At 60.5% G+C, this 15,569-nt stretch overlaps 3 protein-coding genes across 3 annotated transcripts; all 3 read left to right on the top strand.

Annotated features, from left to right (window-relative positions):
* Window positions 1-1,716: 1,716 nt before the first annotated feature.
* LMJF_24_0740 (conserved hypothetical protein) lies at window positions 1,717-4,941 on the top strand (the record flags this gene model as incomplete). The annotated part of the gene is made up of 1 exon (XM_001683537.1): window positions 1,717-4,941. The coding sequence occupies one exon, from the start codon at window positions 1,717-1,719 to the stop codon at window positions 4,939-4,941; it is 3,225 nt and encodes a 1,074-aa protein (XP_001683589.1).
* A 1,212-nt stretch (window positions 4,942-6,153) lies between these two features.
* LMJF_24_0750 (conserved hypothetical protein) lies at window positions 6,154-7,131 on the top strand (the record flags this gene model as incomplete). Its single annotated transcript, XM_001683538.1, has 1 exon — window positions 6,154-7,131. One exon carries the CDS (start codon window positions 6,154-6,156, stop codon window positions 7,129-7,131), a length of 978 nt encoding a protein of 325 aa, XP_001683590.1.
* A 2,293-nt stretch (window positions 7,132-9,424) lies between these two features.
* LMJF_24_0760 (putative DNA repair and recombination protein RAD54) lies at window positions 9,425-12,808 on the top strand (the record flags this gene model as incomplete). The annotated part of the gene is made up of 1 exon (XM_001683539.1): window positions 9,425-12,808. The coding sequence occupies one exon, from the start codon at window positions 9,425-9,427 to the stop codon at window positions 12,806-12,808; it is 3,384 nt and encodes a 1,127-aa protein (XP_001683591.1).
* Window positions 12,809-15,569: the final 2,761 nt, after the last annotated feature.

Below are 15,569 nucleotides of genomic sequence, written 5' to 3' on the forward strand. Positions count from 1 at the left end.
CGGGTGAGAACGCGAATGGCACGGCACGATCTCGCGCAGTTGCGCGCTGGTGAACTGCATGCTTGGCCGGAGCCGCGATGTGTGGCTTTTGCGGAGGCCGTGGTGCCGTCTCTGTTTCGGCCTTCTTTTGGTTGCATGGTAGCGCGAACTCTTTTATTCTCCCACTGCTGCTGCTTCCTTTCGCTGTGGTGCACGCCGGCGATGATGGGGCGCCGCTGTCGTCCGCGTCGTGTGTGTGTGTGTGTGTGTGTGTGTACGTGTATGGTATGCGTGTTTGATTGTTGCTGCGCAAGTGTTTTCTGTTGTCGTTGTTGAAGAAGGCTTTGCGAAGCTCTCGCTACGGTGCGTGTGCGCGTGCGTCTTGGTGCTATGATAGGCAGCATCACTGTGCCCCTTCTAGGACTCGTCTCCTCCTGGAGGTTCTAGCGACGGCAACGATGTATAACGTCCACAGCAGCCGAGGGCTATTGATGTGTTGGGCGGTTTTGAGTAGCCCTTCCGTACTTGTGCAGGCGGTCATTTCCTGCATCTCCCTTTTCGTGTGGCGGGTCGCTCTCTGCCGCGGGTGTCTGCGACGGCAGTGGCGCTGTTGATGAAGGCGTTCCCTGTCGACCCCGCGGCGTCTCTACCGCTCTCTTCCTTGTATGCGACGGCGGGTGGGGGTAAGGAGGGGGCAGAAACTGCAGCATCTCGGCCACGTGAGCACATGTGCTCCCTCACACTCGCCAAAGGCGAGAGGGGGTGTAACCGACGCGTGTGTCTATTAAGAATCCGTGACGTAAGAGGCGCGCTACCAATAGTGTGCAGAGTTGCAGTTGTTGCTGGTGTGATGAGTACTTTAGTGGTGCGGTGCTACACACGATCTTGCTTCTGTTTCTCTGGCCATGAGTGGGTGCCTCCGAGTCGGCATCGCCTCCACCAGAACCGCACACACCTTCCTCACTGGACACGCGCATACGTATTGTCTACCACAAGTTCGCCTCAGCACACGGCAAGCAGATGATAAGAAGAGGGTCTTCGATGCTCTGCACCGCCTTTCCACTCCGGCTCTCCTGCAGCAACTCCCGTCTTCAGTGCTTCAGCCATTCTCTTCACCTTGGACGCTCTTACTCTCGCATCTCTCGGCTTCTGTTCACCAGCCATCCCAAACCTGCGCCGACTTTGCACACGCCATAGACAAGAATAGACACACACGCACACACACACACACACACACACACACACACACACACACACATAGATCTCTCGTTACGTTTCGCCTCTCCCGGCCTTCCTACCTGCCTGCCTGCCTGTGTCGATGTGTGGTGGTGGTGGTGGTGGCCATTCATGCGTATTCCGTCCTCCTCTCTCCGTTCTTGCTCGCTTCACGGATAAGGTACACGCGGACAGAGAGAGAAAGGCACACGCACGCACGCACCTTCGTCGCTTCCTCTTTCGCTGCTCGTCTCTTTCCTTTTTCCCGCCGGCCAAGAGTGAAGCCGTAGAGTCGCTGCTGGTGCTCGAGGCACCGCCAACACAACAATAGCGAGGGGCACATGCGCACAGATACATTACATTACATGCAGAAACAGAGCCGCTTTATTAGACCAAGTTACTGTTGGGCACATCCGACACATTTCGCGCTCTCTCTCTCTCTCTCTCTATCTCTCGAGCTCGTGAGTGAAGTCCATCACGGACGGTGAAAGTGGAAAGGCTGGAGTGCACAGATCACGCGCGATGCCCAACACACAGCATGCGAGGACGCCTACAAGGAACGTACGTGGGGAGGCACCGGTGCGCCATTGGTTGCTGGTCGGCCACCGCAACGTCTTTTCGGACGACCCCTCGCCACCATCGTGCGCCCAGGCAGCACAGCCCAAGTCACCGAGCGGCAGCGTCAGCAAGAGCAAGAAGAAGCAGCGCTGCCGGTCAGTCAAGAAGGCTACCGTCGAGTCAGCAGCACCGTTCGCCTCGAGCCGTGCTTTCAGTGCTGACCGATACAAGGACGCAAATGAGTGGGAAGGCAACGTCTTCGGCATAGACACCGCCTACCTCACATCCGCCCCGGAGCGACTGTCGCAGAGCCCTAACGAGGATGCGGAATCTGCACCGTGTGCACCAGCGGTCGTGGCGGCGCTCCAGAAGACGGAGGCATGCACGCACACTCGGAAGGAGCCTAGAGGGCAACAACACTCGGCAGAGTCGTCTGTAGTCCGGCCCACTTCGCCGCTGGAGCACGCTGAGGATGGCGTGGACGCAGTGCAAACACGCGACTCGTCGCACGCGCCAACACAAGAACGAGCTGCGTTACTGTCGGGTTCCATACTTCTCTCTTCACCAGCTCCATCAGGTGAGCACGCCGGTGATACGGCCCCGAGCGTCGGTGTGATACGTTCTGCCACGATGGTTCCTGCAGCTTCTGGAAAGAACGCCTTTAGGCAACAACCGGACGCCAGCACCGCTGTGAACATAAACGATGCCGGCACCGGCTGTGCTCTCGCATGCCTTCCCGAAACACCACGCCGGCCAATGCAGGTGTGCTTCTTCCGCTCCTCGGAGTCGCGGTGGCAGGGTGTGAGGACGCCCAACGAGACAGTCCTTGAAGCCGACAGCGATGGGAATGGCACTGACACACATGGGGACCAAAAGAACTTCATTCAGTCGCATGCACGGGACCGGGTACCCCATGAAGAGACGGAGCCATGTGTCACCCCACCGCGCACACCGCACGCTGTGAGTACGATCACCACGCTCCAAGAAAAGGGCGAGGAGGACATCGACTTTGGCGGCGAGGATGGCGCCGTCGCCGACGCATGTAGGTGTCTCAATGCGCCAACGACAGCGGTGGTGGTCCGCGAGCAAAGTCAGGTGAACGTATCGCTCGAGCACTCGCCACCGTCTCCGGTGCTGCCCGCTCTCCCTCGAACAAGCGCTGCCCTCAACCCAACGGAGGAGCTCCCTACTGCAGCAGCGACAACATCGTTTAGGAGCAGCGGCGGCAGCCCCATCCCACCTCCGATCCCGCCGTATCCGAATAACCGTGAGGAGAGCACTGCGAACGCAACGCCACTGCGCCACTCGGATACGTCCAACCCGGCTCTCTGGCAGAGAGGGAGCCCAGGTGATGGTGATGAAGGTCGCATGTGCATTGAGGGGCCGCACACGCCGGACGCGGTGCGAGAAGCACTACCGCGTCGGCTGCAGAGCGCCTCTCCGTCGTCGCAGGAGAGCGTCAACGCCATCAGTAGCTTCTTCCCAGCCGGCCGACCTGACTCTCGCAAGCGTGTATCGCCGTTGAGTGGACAGGGCCCCAGTAGCAGCTACGGCTGCTCGGATGGCGGCAGCACCCTGGAGAGTCATCAAACCCGCCGTTTGACGCCCTACTGCGACACCGATGAAGAGGATGACAGCCGTGGCATCTCCGCCTCACGAAATGTGACACGGCCACTCGAAGAGAGTGCGCAGGAGGCAGAGCAGCTGCACCACCGTCTGCCCGCCGAAGATATGGCTGCCGCAGCGCTTCCAGGCGCGTGCTTGAGCAGCACCGACTCTGCTGTCACGCCGAGTGCGACTCTGCTGCAGTGCGACGATGACCCCGCAACGCTCTCGTCGCATGTGCAGGCGGAAGAGCCCGTTTGCCCGCGGGAGGTCAGCTGGCGCTCGGCTCTGCAGTTCAGCCACGCCCTGCTGACGGAGTACCAGCGCAGCGTCTTGACTACCTTCATGACTGTCTGCAAGGCGGCGTGGCTGCCGTCGATGGCGGTGTGTAGACTGGGGTATGTGTGCACACTCGCTTACGCATCGCCACGGGTGGCGGAACAAGAGCTGGCGACGGGCATCACCGTGTCGGAGGTGCACCTCCTCTTTCAACTCTGCTGCACCAGCCCATCAGAGAGTGCTGCCGATCGACTCGTTGAGTGCTTCTTTGCCACGCAGCTGGTGCGCTACGTGAACTGGGTTCGCCATCTCCAGTTTGAGTATCTGTACGTGCGCATGGTGGTACTGCGGGCCGTGTCCATGATGGAGCTGCACGAGCGCCGGCTCATCTGCATGCAGCGCGACTTGGGCATCCGGGACGCCATCGAGCTGTTCATGCTGCTCGCCCCTCGCCCACGTGCCCCGACGGTGTCTACCGGACGCCGTGTCTTCTCGGCATTCCGCATGGCCTTGCACGCGCTCAGCGGTGGCGGCAACGCAGGTGCCACCACGGCCTCGGCGAAGCGCAGTGAGAGTTGCAGCGGGCGCACGCAGCACAAGCCATCATCTCTGGCGACTCCGCGCTGTGCCACTGGCTGCCAACTCATAGCAAACGAGGAGCGGCGACAGCATCGTCCGCCGCGTGTTGAGCCGCTCTTTGCCTCGGAAACCTGGAAGGCGGCTCGTGCCACGTGCGACGTCAGCGCCGCAATGTCTCCCACAAACCACGGGGCTGGTGACAACCACGGGGATACGCGGGATGTGGCGCGCAAGGTCGCAGGCGCCACGAACTCGCCACCTGAGATGCCCGAGTGCCATCGTGGGACGCCGCATCTGCTGGACAAAAAGTGCTCGAACGACTGCGGACCGATGGCGGAGAGACGTAGCGGCGGTGGCGTTTCCTCGGTATTGCCTGCCTTGTGGCTGCCAAAGTTGATACGAAGCACGCCACGTATCGCGTCAGTGGCCCACAAGACGCGGGAGGAGGCGGACATGGTGACTGCGAAGACGGACTGCAGCGAAGTGGAGCGACAGGATAAAGCTGGCTTCCCCCGTCGCGGCGCCAGCAGTGTACTATCCTCACGGTCGCCGAATCACCGCGAGCCTGGCAGGCGGAACAGCAGGGACGCTGCGCTGCCGAATGGCGGGCTACGCGCAAGGGAGACGGTGCAGCCAACGAAGCGCCGCCGCACGCCGCCGCTGCCAACGGACGCCGACTTTGTGAACCTACACGACGCAGAAGTTCTGAAGCGCTTCGTGAAGTAGAAGCGTGCGTAGATGTCAGAGAGGTCCCCCGCACCGCGCACGTGCGTCAGTGCATGCGTGTGTGGATGGATGAATGTCTTGCACCGATCCTCTGACGGGCAAGCGAGGAACGCGGGGCTAAGCCACAGCACATCAGAGCCCCCACCCTACCCTATTCCTTCGTTTCTATTGGTTTCGTGTGCGGTGCTCTTCAGTGTGTGTTTGCATCCAGGTAAGGCTTCCGGGAACGCACGCGTATTCCACCATGGGAGGGCGGGCAAGCATGACGAGAGCCGTGCTGTGGAGGTGGACGGGGGGAGCAATGTGAAGGAGGGAAGCTGCACGAGCACAGGACGGTCGAGCGGCTCTTCCTCTCCCGCCACTGCAGCAACCCTACAAGACCGCCCATACCCCCCTTCCCACACACACAACGGGTGCTCCAATCACTGCCAACGCCCTCGTATGTGTTTTCTGATTATGTTTTACAGTCTTTGATGTAGAGCACACCCACTCCTTGCCCCGGTCCTCTCCCTCCCCCCCCCTTCGGTTTGGCACCCTCTGTGGCCCGGCTCGCCATCATATGCGAGGTAGGCAGCCGAGGAAGATAGTCTCAGGGATGGGGGGAGGGCCGCGCTGTCCCCGACCAAGCTCACGAAGGCGAAGAGCCGTCGCCATGGCACATAGGCGTGTATATATATATATATATGTAATATATATATAGATGCGAGGGCAGGGCACTTTATACGCGTATGCCGGGGTGTAGCGGTGGGAAGGGAAGGAGGGGTGGTGCCGCGACGCTCCTCTTTCTCTCTGTGTCAATGAACTAAAACAGAAGCTCAGAAAGGCACTCAGCGGACGTTCGATGTAAGCGTGCGTGCGTGCATGTGTGTGTGCGTGTACCATGCCCTCCCATGCCTAATGCCCTCCTCACCAGCGAGAACCGTCAAACGGTTGTATGTGTCGGCCAGTCGTATCCTCTGCGACGGGGAGGGTGTGCGCCCCTGCCCATTCTCCACCCCTCTCTTTCCTACATATCACAGATTTCTACAAGCTTAGCAAACCTGCAGTGGCGGGTAGCGAGCGCATCAGCATACACACACACACACACACACAGTGAGGGTGGAGGGCGCGCTTCAACACAGTTTCTATCGCACTGTCTTTCCTAGTGGCAGCGCAAGAGAACCCCCACGCGTCCATCTTGTGTGTCCTTTCTATGTCCCCCCTGCCCCGATCATGTCCATCGACGCTGGCCTCTGCGACCGTTATGTGGTCTTCCTCGACATCGACGGCGTTCTCCTGCCGGTCCCGAAGTTCACCTTCGGCGGTGGCAACCTTAGCGGCAGGTGTGCGCAGACTCTCAAGCGGCTGATCGCCGCCCTCGGGGGACGCGATAAGGTGACGCTTGTGCTGTCCTCCACCTGGCGCAACCACCCTGTCATGGTGGACCGACTGAACACGTTCATGCAGAAAGAGGCCGGCGACGGCATCCCTGTCGTGTCAGAGAGAACGCCAAACGGGACGGTGCTAATGAGCTCGGTGACGTACTACGCCGATGACCCGTCGGAGCAGCGCCTCGTTCGAGATCGAGTGGACGAGGTGTACCGCTGGCTGCACACGCACATCACGGATCACCCAGAGGCGATCGGCGGGCGATGGTTCGCGATTGATGACATGCAGCTAGACGTGGACGAGCGCATGCGTGGGCACTTTCTGCACACGCAGACGGACGTCGGCATAACAGAGGCGGACGTGGACACGGCGTGCGCGATGATTGCGTCCCACCCAAGCCCGACGGAAGCCTACGCCGCGGCGGTTGCCGCCCTCGCTGATCCGGCGCTGAAGGCGGAAGAGGTCGAGATTCAAAGGGTTCTGCAGTCTCGCCTGGAGGCGCAGCTCGCCGCTACCACTGCGGAGCTCACAGAGGCGCAGGAAAAGATGGCGGCCCTCTCTGCTGAAAAGAAGGACCTCATCAAGGAGCTGGCAGAGAAGCAGCGGTCTATAGACGACATGCGCTACCGACTGGCCGTGTACGACTTTTCCAAGCGCTACCCCTGCCTGGCCACCGCTGTGGAGCTGGCTGGCACCAAGTCGGGTGCCGAGAGACGCGCCATGGATGCCGCCATCCGCACCTTCGTAACGCTTCTCATGGACCGCAAAGAGCTGCAGAAGAAGATGCGCAGCGAGGCCAAGAAGGTGAAGCAGGCCTCATGACAAGCAGGCAGCTGCGGTGTTGATGAGGATGATGGTCGTTGGCATCGTACTCAAGCGGGAAAGCATGATGATGTGCCATGGCGCGCCTCTCAGAGCAGCCGCCACGCAGCAAGCGATGGCGCATAGATTCTGGTCGCAGCACGGCGCACAACACATACATACGGTGTGTGTGTGGGGGGGGGGGAGGGATGAGCTGCACAGGCGGCAAACAAGACGAAAGACGGAAGAGAGAGAGAGAGAGAGAGAGCTGTAAAGGCATTGGAAGATGCACACACGCGCACACGGTGTATCCAGTGAACCCCTCATTCCTGCTCACCATCTTGTATGCTTGCTCATCTCCATTGTCGGCGATGGGAGGGGGCGAGCGCCCGCTGGCCGATACCGAGCTCCCTCATCAATATCCTCTCAATGCTGTGCACACACAGACATACAAACACGAGCGCACGCACGCGCCCTCAGAGGCCACGCCACACAGTGAGCGTGTTCGCGTGAAATCGAGCAACGGCAACACCAAGAAACACAAAGCAAAGAGCTGACGACTTGGTGCCTCGGGTTACCTGAAGTAGCCAAATGTGTGAACTCTGCTTCGCGTGGCTCTCTTCCACGTCGACTTCATCGACCCCTCCTCCTCCAGCCCACCCACCCCGACAAAACCGCTCATCGACAGCTACCAGACCCGCTCCACGCACAAACCGACCCTCCAAAGCAAGTCGACATGACCCGAACTCCGAGGCCGCCGCCCCACCAACACGCCGCTCTGCTCACTGGCCCGCCCGCCCAAAGAGTCTCCTCACCCGACGTTCGACAGTCGATGACGTTTCGCGGCGCTGCCGAAGATGTCGGCCTCCTTCCCCGCCGCCACCAACTCCGCTCCCTCTGCGACAACGGCAGCGCTTGTGTGCTTCGCGTTGTCGAGCAGCCTCCTATTCGCAGAGCTGCTCAGCCGCTGTGCCTGCTGGTGTGTGTATGTGTGTGCGTGTGTGTGCACAGGCGACCGCGGGTCGCTCTCTTCACCTTCTACGCTTCTGCACCCTCTCTCTCGCTTATCGCTTATTCGTACATTGAGGGCATCAGGATAGTGCGCGGCTGCACGTGACGGCGCGCGCATGCCTCGCTGACTGCCCTCCGTTCTCTCTTCCTCTCTCTTACAGCGGCGTTGTGTGCGCCAAGAAAGCAGGAAGAGGGCACTCGTCACACCTATCCGCGGCCATCGGCGAGTAAGTGATTCGCTGAGTCTCAAGCGTTTCGCAGCTCTTCCTTTGCTCCCCACAAGCACGCCCGAACGGCGAGAGCGCGAATCTCACAAGTGTGCACGCACGCCGTCTATGCGGGCTGGACCTATACAGTTGCCCTCTCACGCGGCGCTGCGCCCTACCGCGTGCCTCTGCCTCATCTCGGGCCTCTACATGCACGCATCACGCATACGTACTTTGCACATCAAAGTCACCAGCAGCGGGGCAGTGGTGCACGGCTCGCACAGAGGCGCGTATCTTTTAGAGTTCGCACATAGACGCATCTGCACACAGCGTGGCAATACCAACCACGGCACACAGCTGGCAGACGGGCATCAGACATCTATCACCCCCGTCTCCCCCTGTGGCTGAGTGCTCCAGTACTCGGTCACACACACACACACACACACACACACACAGGGGCAGTTGCACATTTCCAAATAACGGGTGGGTGGGGCATCAACACACTCGCACTACCCGCAGATCCGCACACACCTCCACATAGTATGGCATACATGCCTAGTATCGCTACTCCTCTGCTTCTCACTCCTTCCTTCCTGCCGTCCCCACAGACCGATCAACCGCCCTCCCTGCCTCTTTCTCTCCCCTTGCTTCTCGGGCCTTCCTCCACACCGTGTGCCTCTGTACGTGTGCACACACGCACGCACACGCACACATACATACACGTTCTCTCTGCTTGGCAGTATCACAGCGTCGCCCTACCCCTTTCCGTGGTTCAACTCCCTCCCCCCCCCTCCCTCCCCCGGTTGTTCCGCCAAATCTGTCGCTGTCTTCGTGTACACCTTCGCCCTCTTCTCCCTTTCTTTCTCTCCCTCGTCCGCTCCTGCTCTCACCGTGCGGGCAGCTCTGGCGAGCGCAGCATCATCACCCCTGCCCGCTTCACAGACACGCAGGCCGACACACCGCGAGTGTGGCAGAGCGAAGGACAGAGTTGCCCTACCACCACCACCACCACCATCCCTCCTACCCTTCCATCTACATCTTCTCGCCCTCTTTGGGGGAAGGTGTGTTCGTGTCACTGAGCGAAATTCAGCGCGGCGATGCGCAAGTCAGCGGCAGGTAGCGGCGTTGCCAACGGCACGTTCCGCCCTCCCACAATGAGTAGTGAGGGTACGCCGGCAGAGCGCAAGCCCAGGACGCACCCACTATTGCCTGCCACCTTGGCTGCAGCCGTGCCGCGCTTCATGACCGGTTGGCGGGCCCTCAGCAACGGCAGCTTCAAGGCACCCGGTTCAGGGGATGCCAGCAACATCAGTGACGACACCGTGGATCTGCCTGGCCCGACTGTGACCTGTGTCACCTCCACTGGCGCTCGGCGCGAGGTGATGTACCCCGCCGTCACCCCACATAGCGCGGGCAGCACGGCACACGACGACCTTGTGGCTTACCGGCTGGCACGGCGCAGCCAGATAGACTACCACCAGCCGGAGTCGGCCGCCAAGGCGGTGGCCGCGCGGGCCCTCCAAGCTGCCGCGGCAGCGCGAGGGAAGACGGACGCGGACTCTGAGGACAGCGGAAGCCAGGGAGGCGGCACTGCGAAGCTGCTCAAGGTGGAGGCTGGCACCGGAGGCGTGAAGGCGGCTCCTGGTGCGCCGGAGGCTGCCGAAGGTGGCACGGCAGCGGCAGCCAGCGAGGGCCACGAGACCGCTGCCGCCGCCGCTGCGAACGAGGACGCTATTCCAGCGGACAAAGTGGTGAGCCGCTACCCCGTCAGCCCCTATGGCAAGCTGTACTTCCAGGTGGAGACGGACGGCGCGACGCGGCATGAATCTGTCGGCATCGTCATCATCGATACGGAGTTGCTGGGGGCTATTATGTATGACCGCGTGGGGCGGCAGTACGGCAACCGGCCCGACCCTGGTTACCCGATCAAGCAGGAGGAAGTGGACAGTGCGAAGGCGGGCAGCGTCTTGAAGGTGGGCACAAAGAGTGTGCTGCTCATCACGGCGCTCACCGAGGAGGCGTTCCGCAGCGGCGAGTTCTTCTTGCGCTCCGAGCACGACCTCCGCGTGAAGGAGGACAAGGCCAAGGCCGAGGCCGCGGCCGCCGAGGAGGCGAAGGCGCGGAAGCCCGGGATGAGCTTCGGCAACTCGCTCAGCAACAGCAGCGCCTTCGCCTCCATCCTGTTCCGCCGTCGCCCCAAGGATGGGGAGACGGGCTTCGTCGTCCCCGTAGCCGGGCGTCCAAAGATGGGCAAGAACGGTATCATCATGGACGAGCTGCACCCGCTGCACGACCCGGACCGCGAGAAGGCGGTGGTGCTGTTCCGCGCCGACTACAAGCGCGACGTGCACGGCCGTCGGCAAGTCTCCGTCGTTGTGGACCCGATCATTGGCGACAAGCTGCGGCCGCACCAAATCATTGGTGTAAAGTTTCTCTTCGACTGCATCACGGGTGAGCGCATGCTCGGCTACCACGGCGCCATCCTGGCCGATGAAATGGGCTTGGGTAAGACGATCCAGACGGTGGCCACCATCTACACCTGTTTGAAGCAAGGCAAGCACGGCCAGCCAACGGCCCGCAAGTGCCTCGTCGTGACGCCGTCCTCGCTGGTGAAGAACTGGTGCAACGAGTTTGACAAGTGGCTGGGCGAAGGGGCAGTGAGGCATTTCGCCATCTCCGAGTCGACCCCGAAGGGGGACCGCATTATTTCCCGCTTCGACGGCGATGGCGACGTCCTCGTCATCTCGTACGACCAGCTGCGCAAGTATATAGACCGCCTCTCGGGGTTACGCTCTGTCGAACTGGTCGTCTGCGACGAGGGTCACCGCCTCAAGAATGCGGAGGTGAAGACGACAAAGGCGGTGGACATGCTGCCGACGCGCAACCGCATCATCCTTTCCGGCACCCCCATCCAGAACGACCTGTCCGAGTTCCATGCCATGGTCAACTTCGTCAACCCCGGTATCCTCGGCAACCGCGACCTCTTCGCACGCGTCTTCGAAGAGCCCGTCTCCCTTGGCCGCGACCCGGGATGCCCAGACCACCTCAAATCTCTTGGCCGCGATCGCGCGCGTTACCTCTCGGTGCTGACGCAGCGCTTTATCCTTCGCCGCACGCAGTCCATCAATGAGTCCTACCTGCCGCCCAAGGTGGACGTCACCGTCTTCGTGCGGCTGGGAGAGAAGCAGGAGCTTGCCTATCAGAAGCTGGCCGACGTGGTCGAGTCTGCCGAGTGCACGCCGCTGGTGCTCATTTCCGCCCTGCGGAAGCTGTGCAACCACATGGATCTCTTCCACGACGCGGTACACCTGTCTCATCAGATCGGCAACTCGGCAGGTGCGTCGGCGCAGCAGCAACAGCAGGCTGGCCGCCGTCGCGGCCGCAGCAGTGCTGCAGGTGAATCGCAAGGCATTCCCCTCTCTGTGCTACCGAAGGGGTTTAGGCCGGGTGGCTTGAGCATGGACTGTGGCAGCAAGATGCATTTTGTGTCCCTCGTGCTCGACGAGCTGAAGGGAAACGGCGAGCACGATAAGCTTGTCATTGTGTCGAACTTCACGCAAACACTCGACATCATTGCGGCGCTGTGTAACTCGAAGCAGATCGCGTACTTCCAGCTTGATGGCAGCACGCCCATCAAGAAGCGCCAGCAGCTAGTCGACTACTTCAACGTGCCTGGCTCGCAGGAGATCGTGTTTCTGCTCTCCTCGAAGGCCGGCGGTGTCGGGCTGAACCTGATCGGTGCGAACCGGCTGATCCTCTTCGACCCTGACTGGAACCCCGCAAACGATGCGCAGGCGATGGGCCGTGTGTGGCGCGATGGCCAGAAAAAGTGCGTCTTCATCTATCGCCTGCTCAGCACCGGCACCATCGAAGAGAAAATCTACCAGCGGCAAGTGAGCAAGCAAGGCTTGTCGGCGAACGTGGTGGACATGCAGGAGGATTCAAAGCAGCACTTCACGCTGGAGGAGCTCAAGTCCCTCTTCAAATACAAGGCCGACACGCTGTGCGACACCCACGACCTGCTGGGCTGCACATCCTGCGAGGCCGCCGAGTCGTTGGCCACGAGCGGCCGCGGCAGCCGCGGCAAGCAGGCAGAACAGATCAAGATGCAGTTCCGAAAGGTGGGCCAGCCAAAGAAGAAGAGTGGGCCACGCATGGATGAGTTGAAAGCGTGGCGCCACATCAGCGCCGTTGCCTCGTTCAACCTTGACAGCGTTACCCGCGCCGTGGCGAAGCACGCGCCATCGCTTCTCTCCTTTCTCTTCGCTGACGAGCGCGATAACACCAAGGTTGCCGGGCCCGCCGTGTCGACCCGCGTGAAGGTCGACAAGCCCGCCTTCGAGGAGGACGAGGAGACGATCACGTGTGCCAGCCAAGCCGCCATGCAGCAGCAGGAGAGCGAGATGGAGATTGAGCTGATCGACGACGACGATGACGAAGAAGAGGCGGAACTCGAATCGTCCGAAGAGGTCAGTGACTAGCTCCATGAAGTCCCTCTTTTCTGCTCAGTGGTGGTCGACGCAGACACCGTCGACAAGGATGTCTGCTGTTGAGTGGACAGGCGTGCGCGTGGCTGTCCTTCAGACGTGGTGCGCAGCGCGTATCGTCTCGCTTCTTTTGATTCTTTCTCTCTTTCACTTATTTTTGTTCGTTGTTGTCAGCTTGTGCTTCTCTCGGTCCTCTCCTCTCGCGCGGCATCACGTGTGCACGCCTCCTGAGCATCTCTCGCTCGCTCTCTCTTCCTCCGCATGCCTTGTAGACCCTTCATGTCCAACGCGGTGCACGGTGCAGGTTGCAGCGCACATCGCCTCCCCCCCCCAAAGCGTTTACGTGTATGCGCGGTCTCGCCCCACCCCACCCCCGCTCGCTTCCCGCGGCGCGTCGCTTCATTTTTTTTCTCTTTATTGTCAAAACTGCGTGTGTGTTTAGAGGTGGGGGGGGGGGGTAGCCAAGCCGCCCCCACCACCTCTATCCACGATAGCCCTGCCAATGCCGAACCACCTCTGGAGGTGGCAGGGCCAAGTGCCCACGGCGCAGGGGGAGGGGGGGTCAGAGCGGTTTGATCGCTGCTGATGTTGGCCGTCAGGTTATGCATGGCGTTGCGTCGGAGAGACCCGCGATCGTGAACGTATTTGTATCACCCGTGTGATGGGCAACGTGCCAACGTATGTGACCCGATTGCACCCCACACCCGCCCCACGCTGCTTCGCGCCACCCAGATGGGGAATGCACCAGGTGGTGACCGACATAATGGAAGCTGGTGTGGATGGGTGGAGCTCGAGGCAGAGGTCGTGCTGAGATGGCTGAATGTCCGTGCATCACCGCAATGCAAGTGTCCCGCGCTGCTTCGCGCCACGCGGATGGGGACCCCTGTGAAAGGGCTGGCAGGGCGCAGGTAGACTGGGATTGAACACATGTTGTGCGTGGCAGAGAAGTGCGCACGTTGAAGCGCACGCTACGCCGGTGTTCTTTCTGGGCTCACAGACGGAAACTAAAGGGGAGGAACTACAGAGGAGGCAATGCGCGCGAATGCTTCCGCGGCAGCGTCGTTGCCACCATCATCATCACCCGTTCCCCCCCCCCGCCTCGTCCCCATCTGCGGTGTCACCGCACAGCCACCAAAACATCGACAACTAAAGTACTTTATTGCTTGTTGCTCTTCTTCATGTACAGAACAACGCACGAACGTATGCATACAAGGATTGTTGAAGGAAAAAGAGGGAGACGTGTCATCCGCATCCCTCGCTCTTCCCCCTGCATTCCTCTTCATTCCCTCATACCCCTCCCCTTCCTCATCCCTCAACTGTGCGCGCCACCAACGGAGGACCGCTGCGCGCGACAGATGGAGACAGACAGACGCGCGTAAACGAAGAAATCAGCGATAGCGCGCAACGAAAACGAATAGCAAATATTTTTTTATTTCTTATTTTATTCTATTTTATTGTTTGTGTGTATGTGTGCATGTGTGTGTGTGTGTGTGCACGCGTATGGGGGATGGAGAGAGAAGAAAAGGGTGTGCGCTGCTCGGCATTGAGAAAGGTGTCACACAGCCCATCCCCGTCCAAGTTGGAGCGGAAAACGCCCACAGCCACAACACCAATTCGATGTCTCCAGCGGTGTCTTCACCGCGCATTCGTCATGCGCATGTGTCGCTGCACACTTCGCCTGCTGCTGCCCCGGGTGACCGCAGCCACGTGGCCCATGCACCATCCGCGTCCCTTCGCGCAGCCCTACCTGCAAGAGAGAGAGAGCGAGCGAGGGACATAGAATTCCGCATGAAAATAGACGCAAGGTGATCTGTTTGGTGCTGCACAGTGGGACAACAGCAAAGACATCACGGAAGAGAGAGAAAAGGAATGCAGGAGCTGCTCTGCTGATTTGTGTGCATCCCCCTCCCCCTTCCCCTCCCCCCAAGCGCCACCCTTTTTCGCGCTCTCCTTCTCCCATCGTCGTGCTCCACTGACTTCTCTTGTATCTCTCCCTCGTGATGGAGATGCAGTGTGTGGGTGTGAGCTTAGAGGGTTCGGCGGACGTGCCGCCCATCCTCCAAAACGCCTCCGTGACAATGACGCATGACAAGTCTGCATGTCTCTCTCTCTCTCTCTTCGTTCCTCTACCTCTTGCTTGGCCTCCCTACCTGTCTGCCTGCCTGCCTTCACAAGCGGACTCGTGAACGTCAACACTCACGCACGCGCGCACCCAATCCACCCCCTCAAAGCCTTCAGATATCAGACAAAGCCCTTTTTTTGTTGTTGTTCTCGTCTTCTCACTCCCCTTTCCTCTGTCGTGAACCCAATCGCCATCATACTTAGTATCTCTCCTCTCGCTTTCTTTGGTCGGCAGGCTGCGATCGACGGCCCTCTTCGCCCCCCCCCCGCCCCACCCACCCCCGTTCGCCGCCTCCGCGCCCTCCTCCCCCCCCCTCCTTCTCTCTCACAAGTCGTCGTGCGTTTTTGCGACGTACACAAGTACCGCAACACGTACGCGAACGGGCACGCAACGCGCGGACATACTCATCGATCTTTTGTTTTGCTTTTGTTTTTTCACCCGGTCCATCTTTCTTTCTGTCTCGCGTGTGCTGGAGCTTCGTTCACCGCATCTACGAGGGCGCCTACAAACGGCTACCACAGCCATCACGTCATCTCCGCCCGACGTCGCCTGTCTCCCTCCCCTTCTCTTGCAGCAACCCGGCCCCCTCGTTGGTTGCCTCCCCACCACCACCCCACCCACCCCTCTTTTTCC

This window comes from Leishmania major, chromosome 24, assembly GCF_000002725.2.
Source record: "Leishmania major strain Friedlin complete genome, chromosome 24".
Classification (NCBI taxonomy): domain Eukaryota; phylum Euglenozoa; class Kinetoplastea; order Trypanosomatida; family Trypanosomatidae; genus Leishmania; species Leishmania major.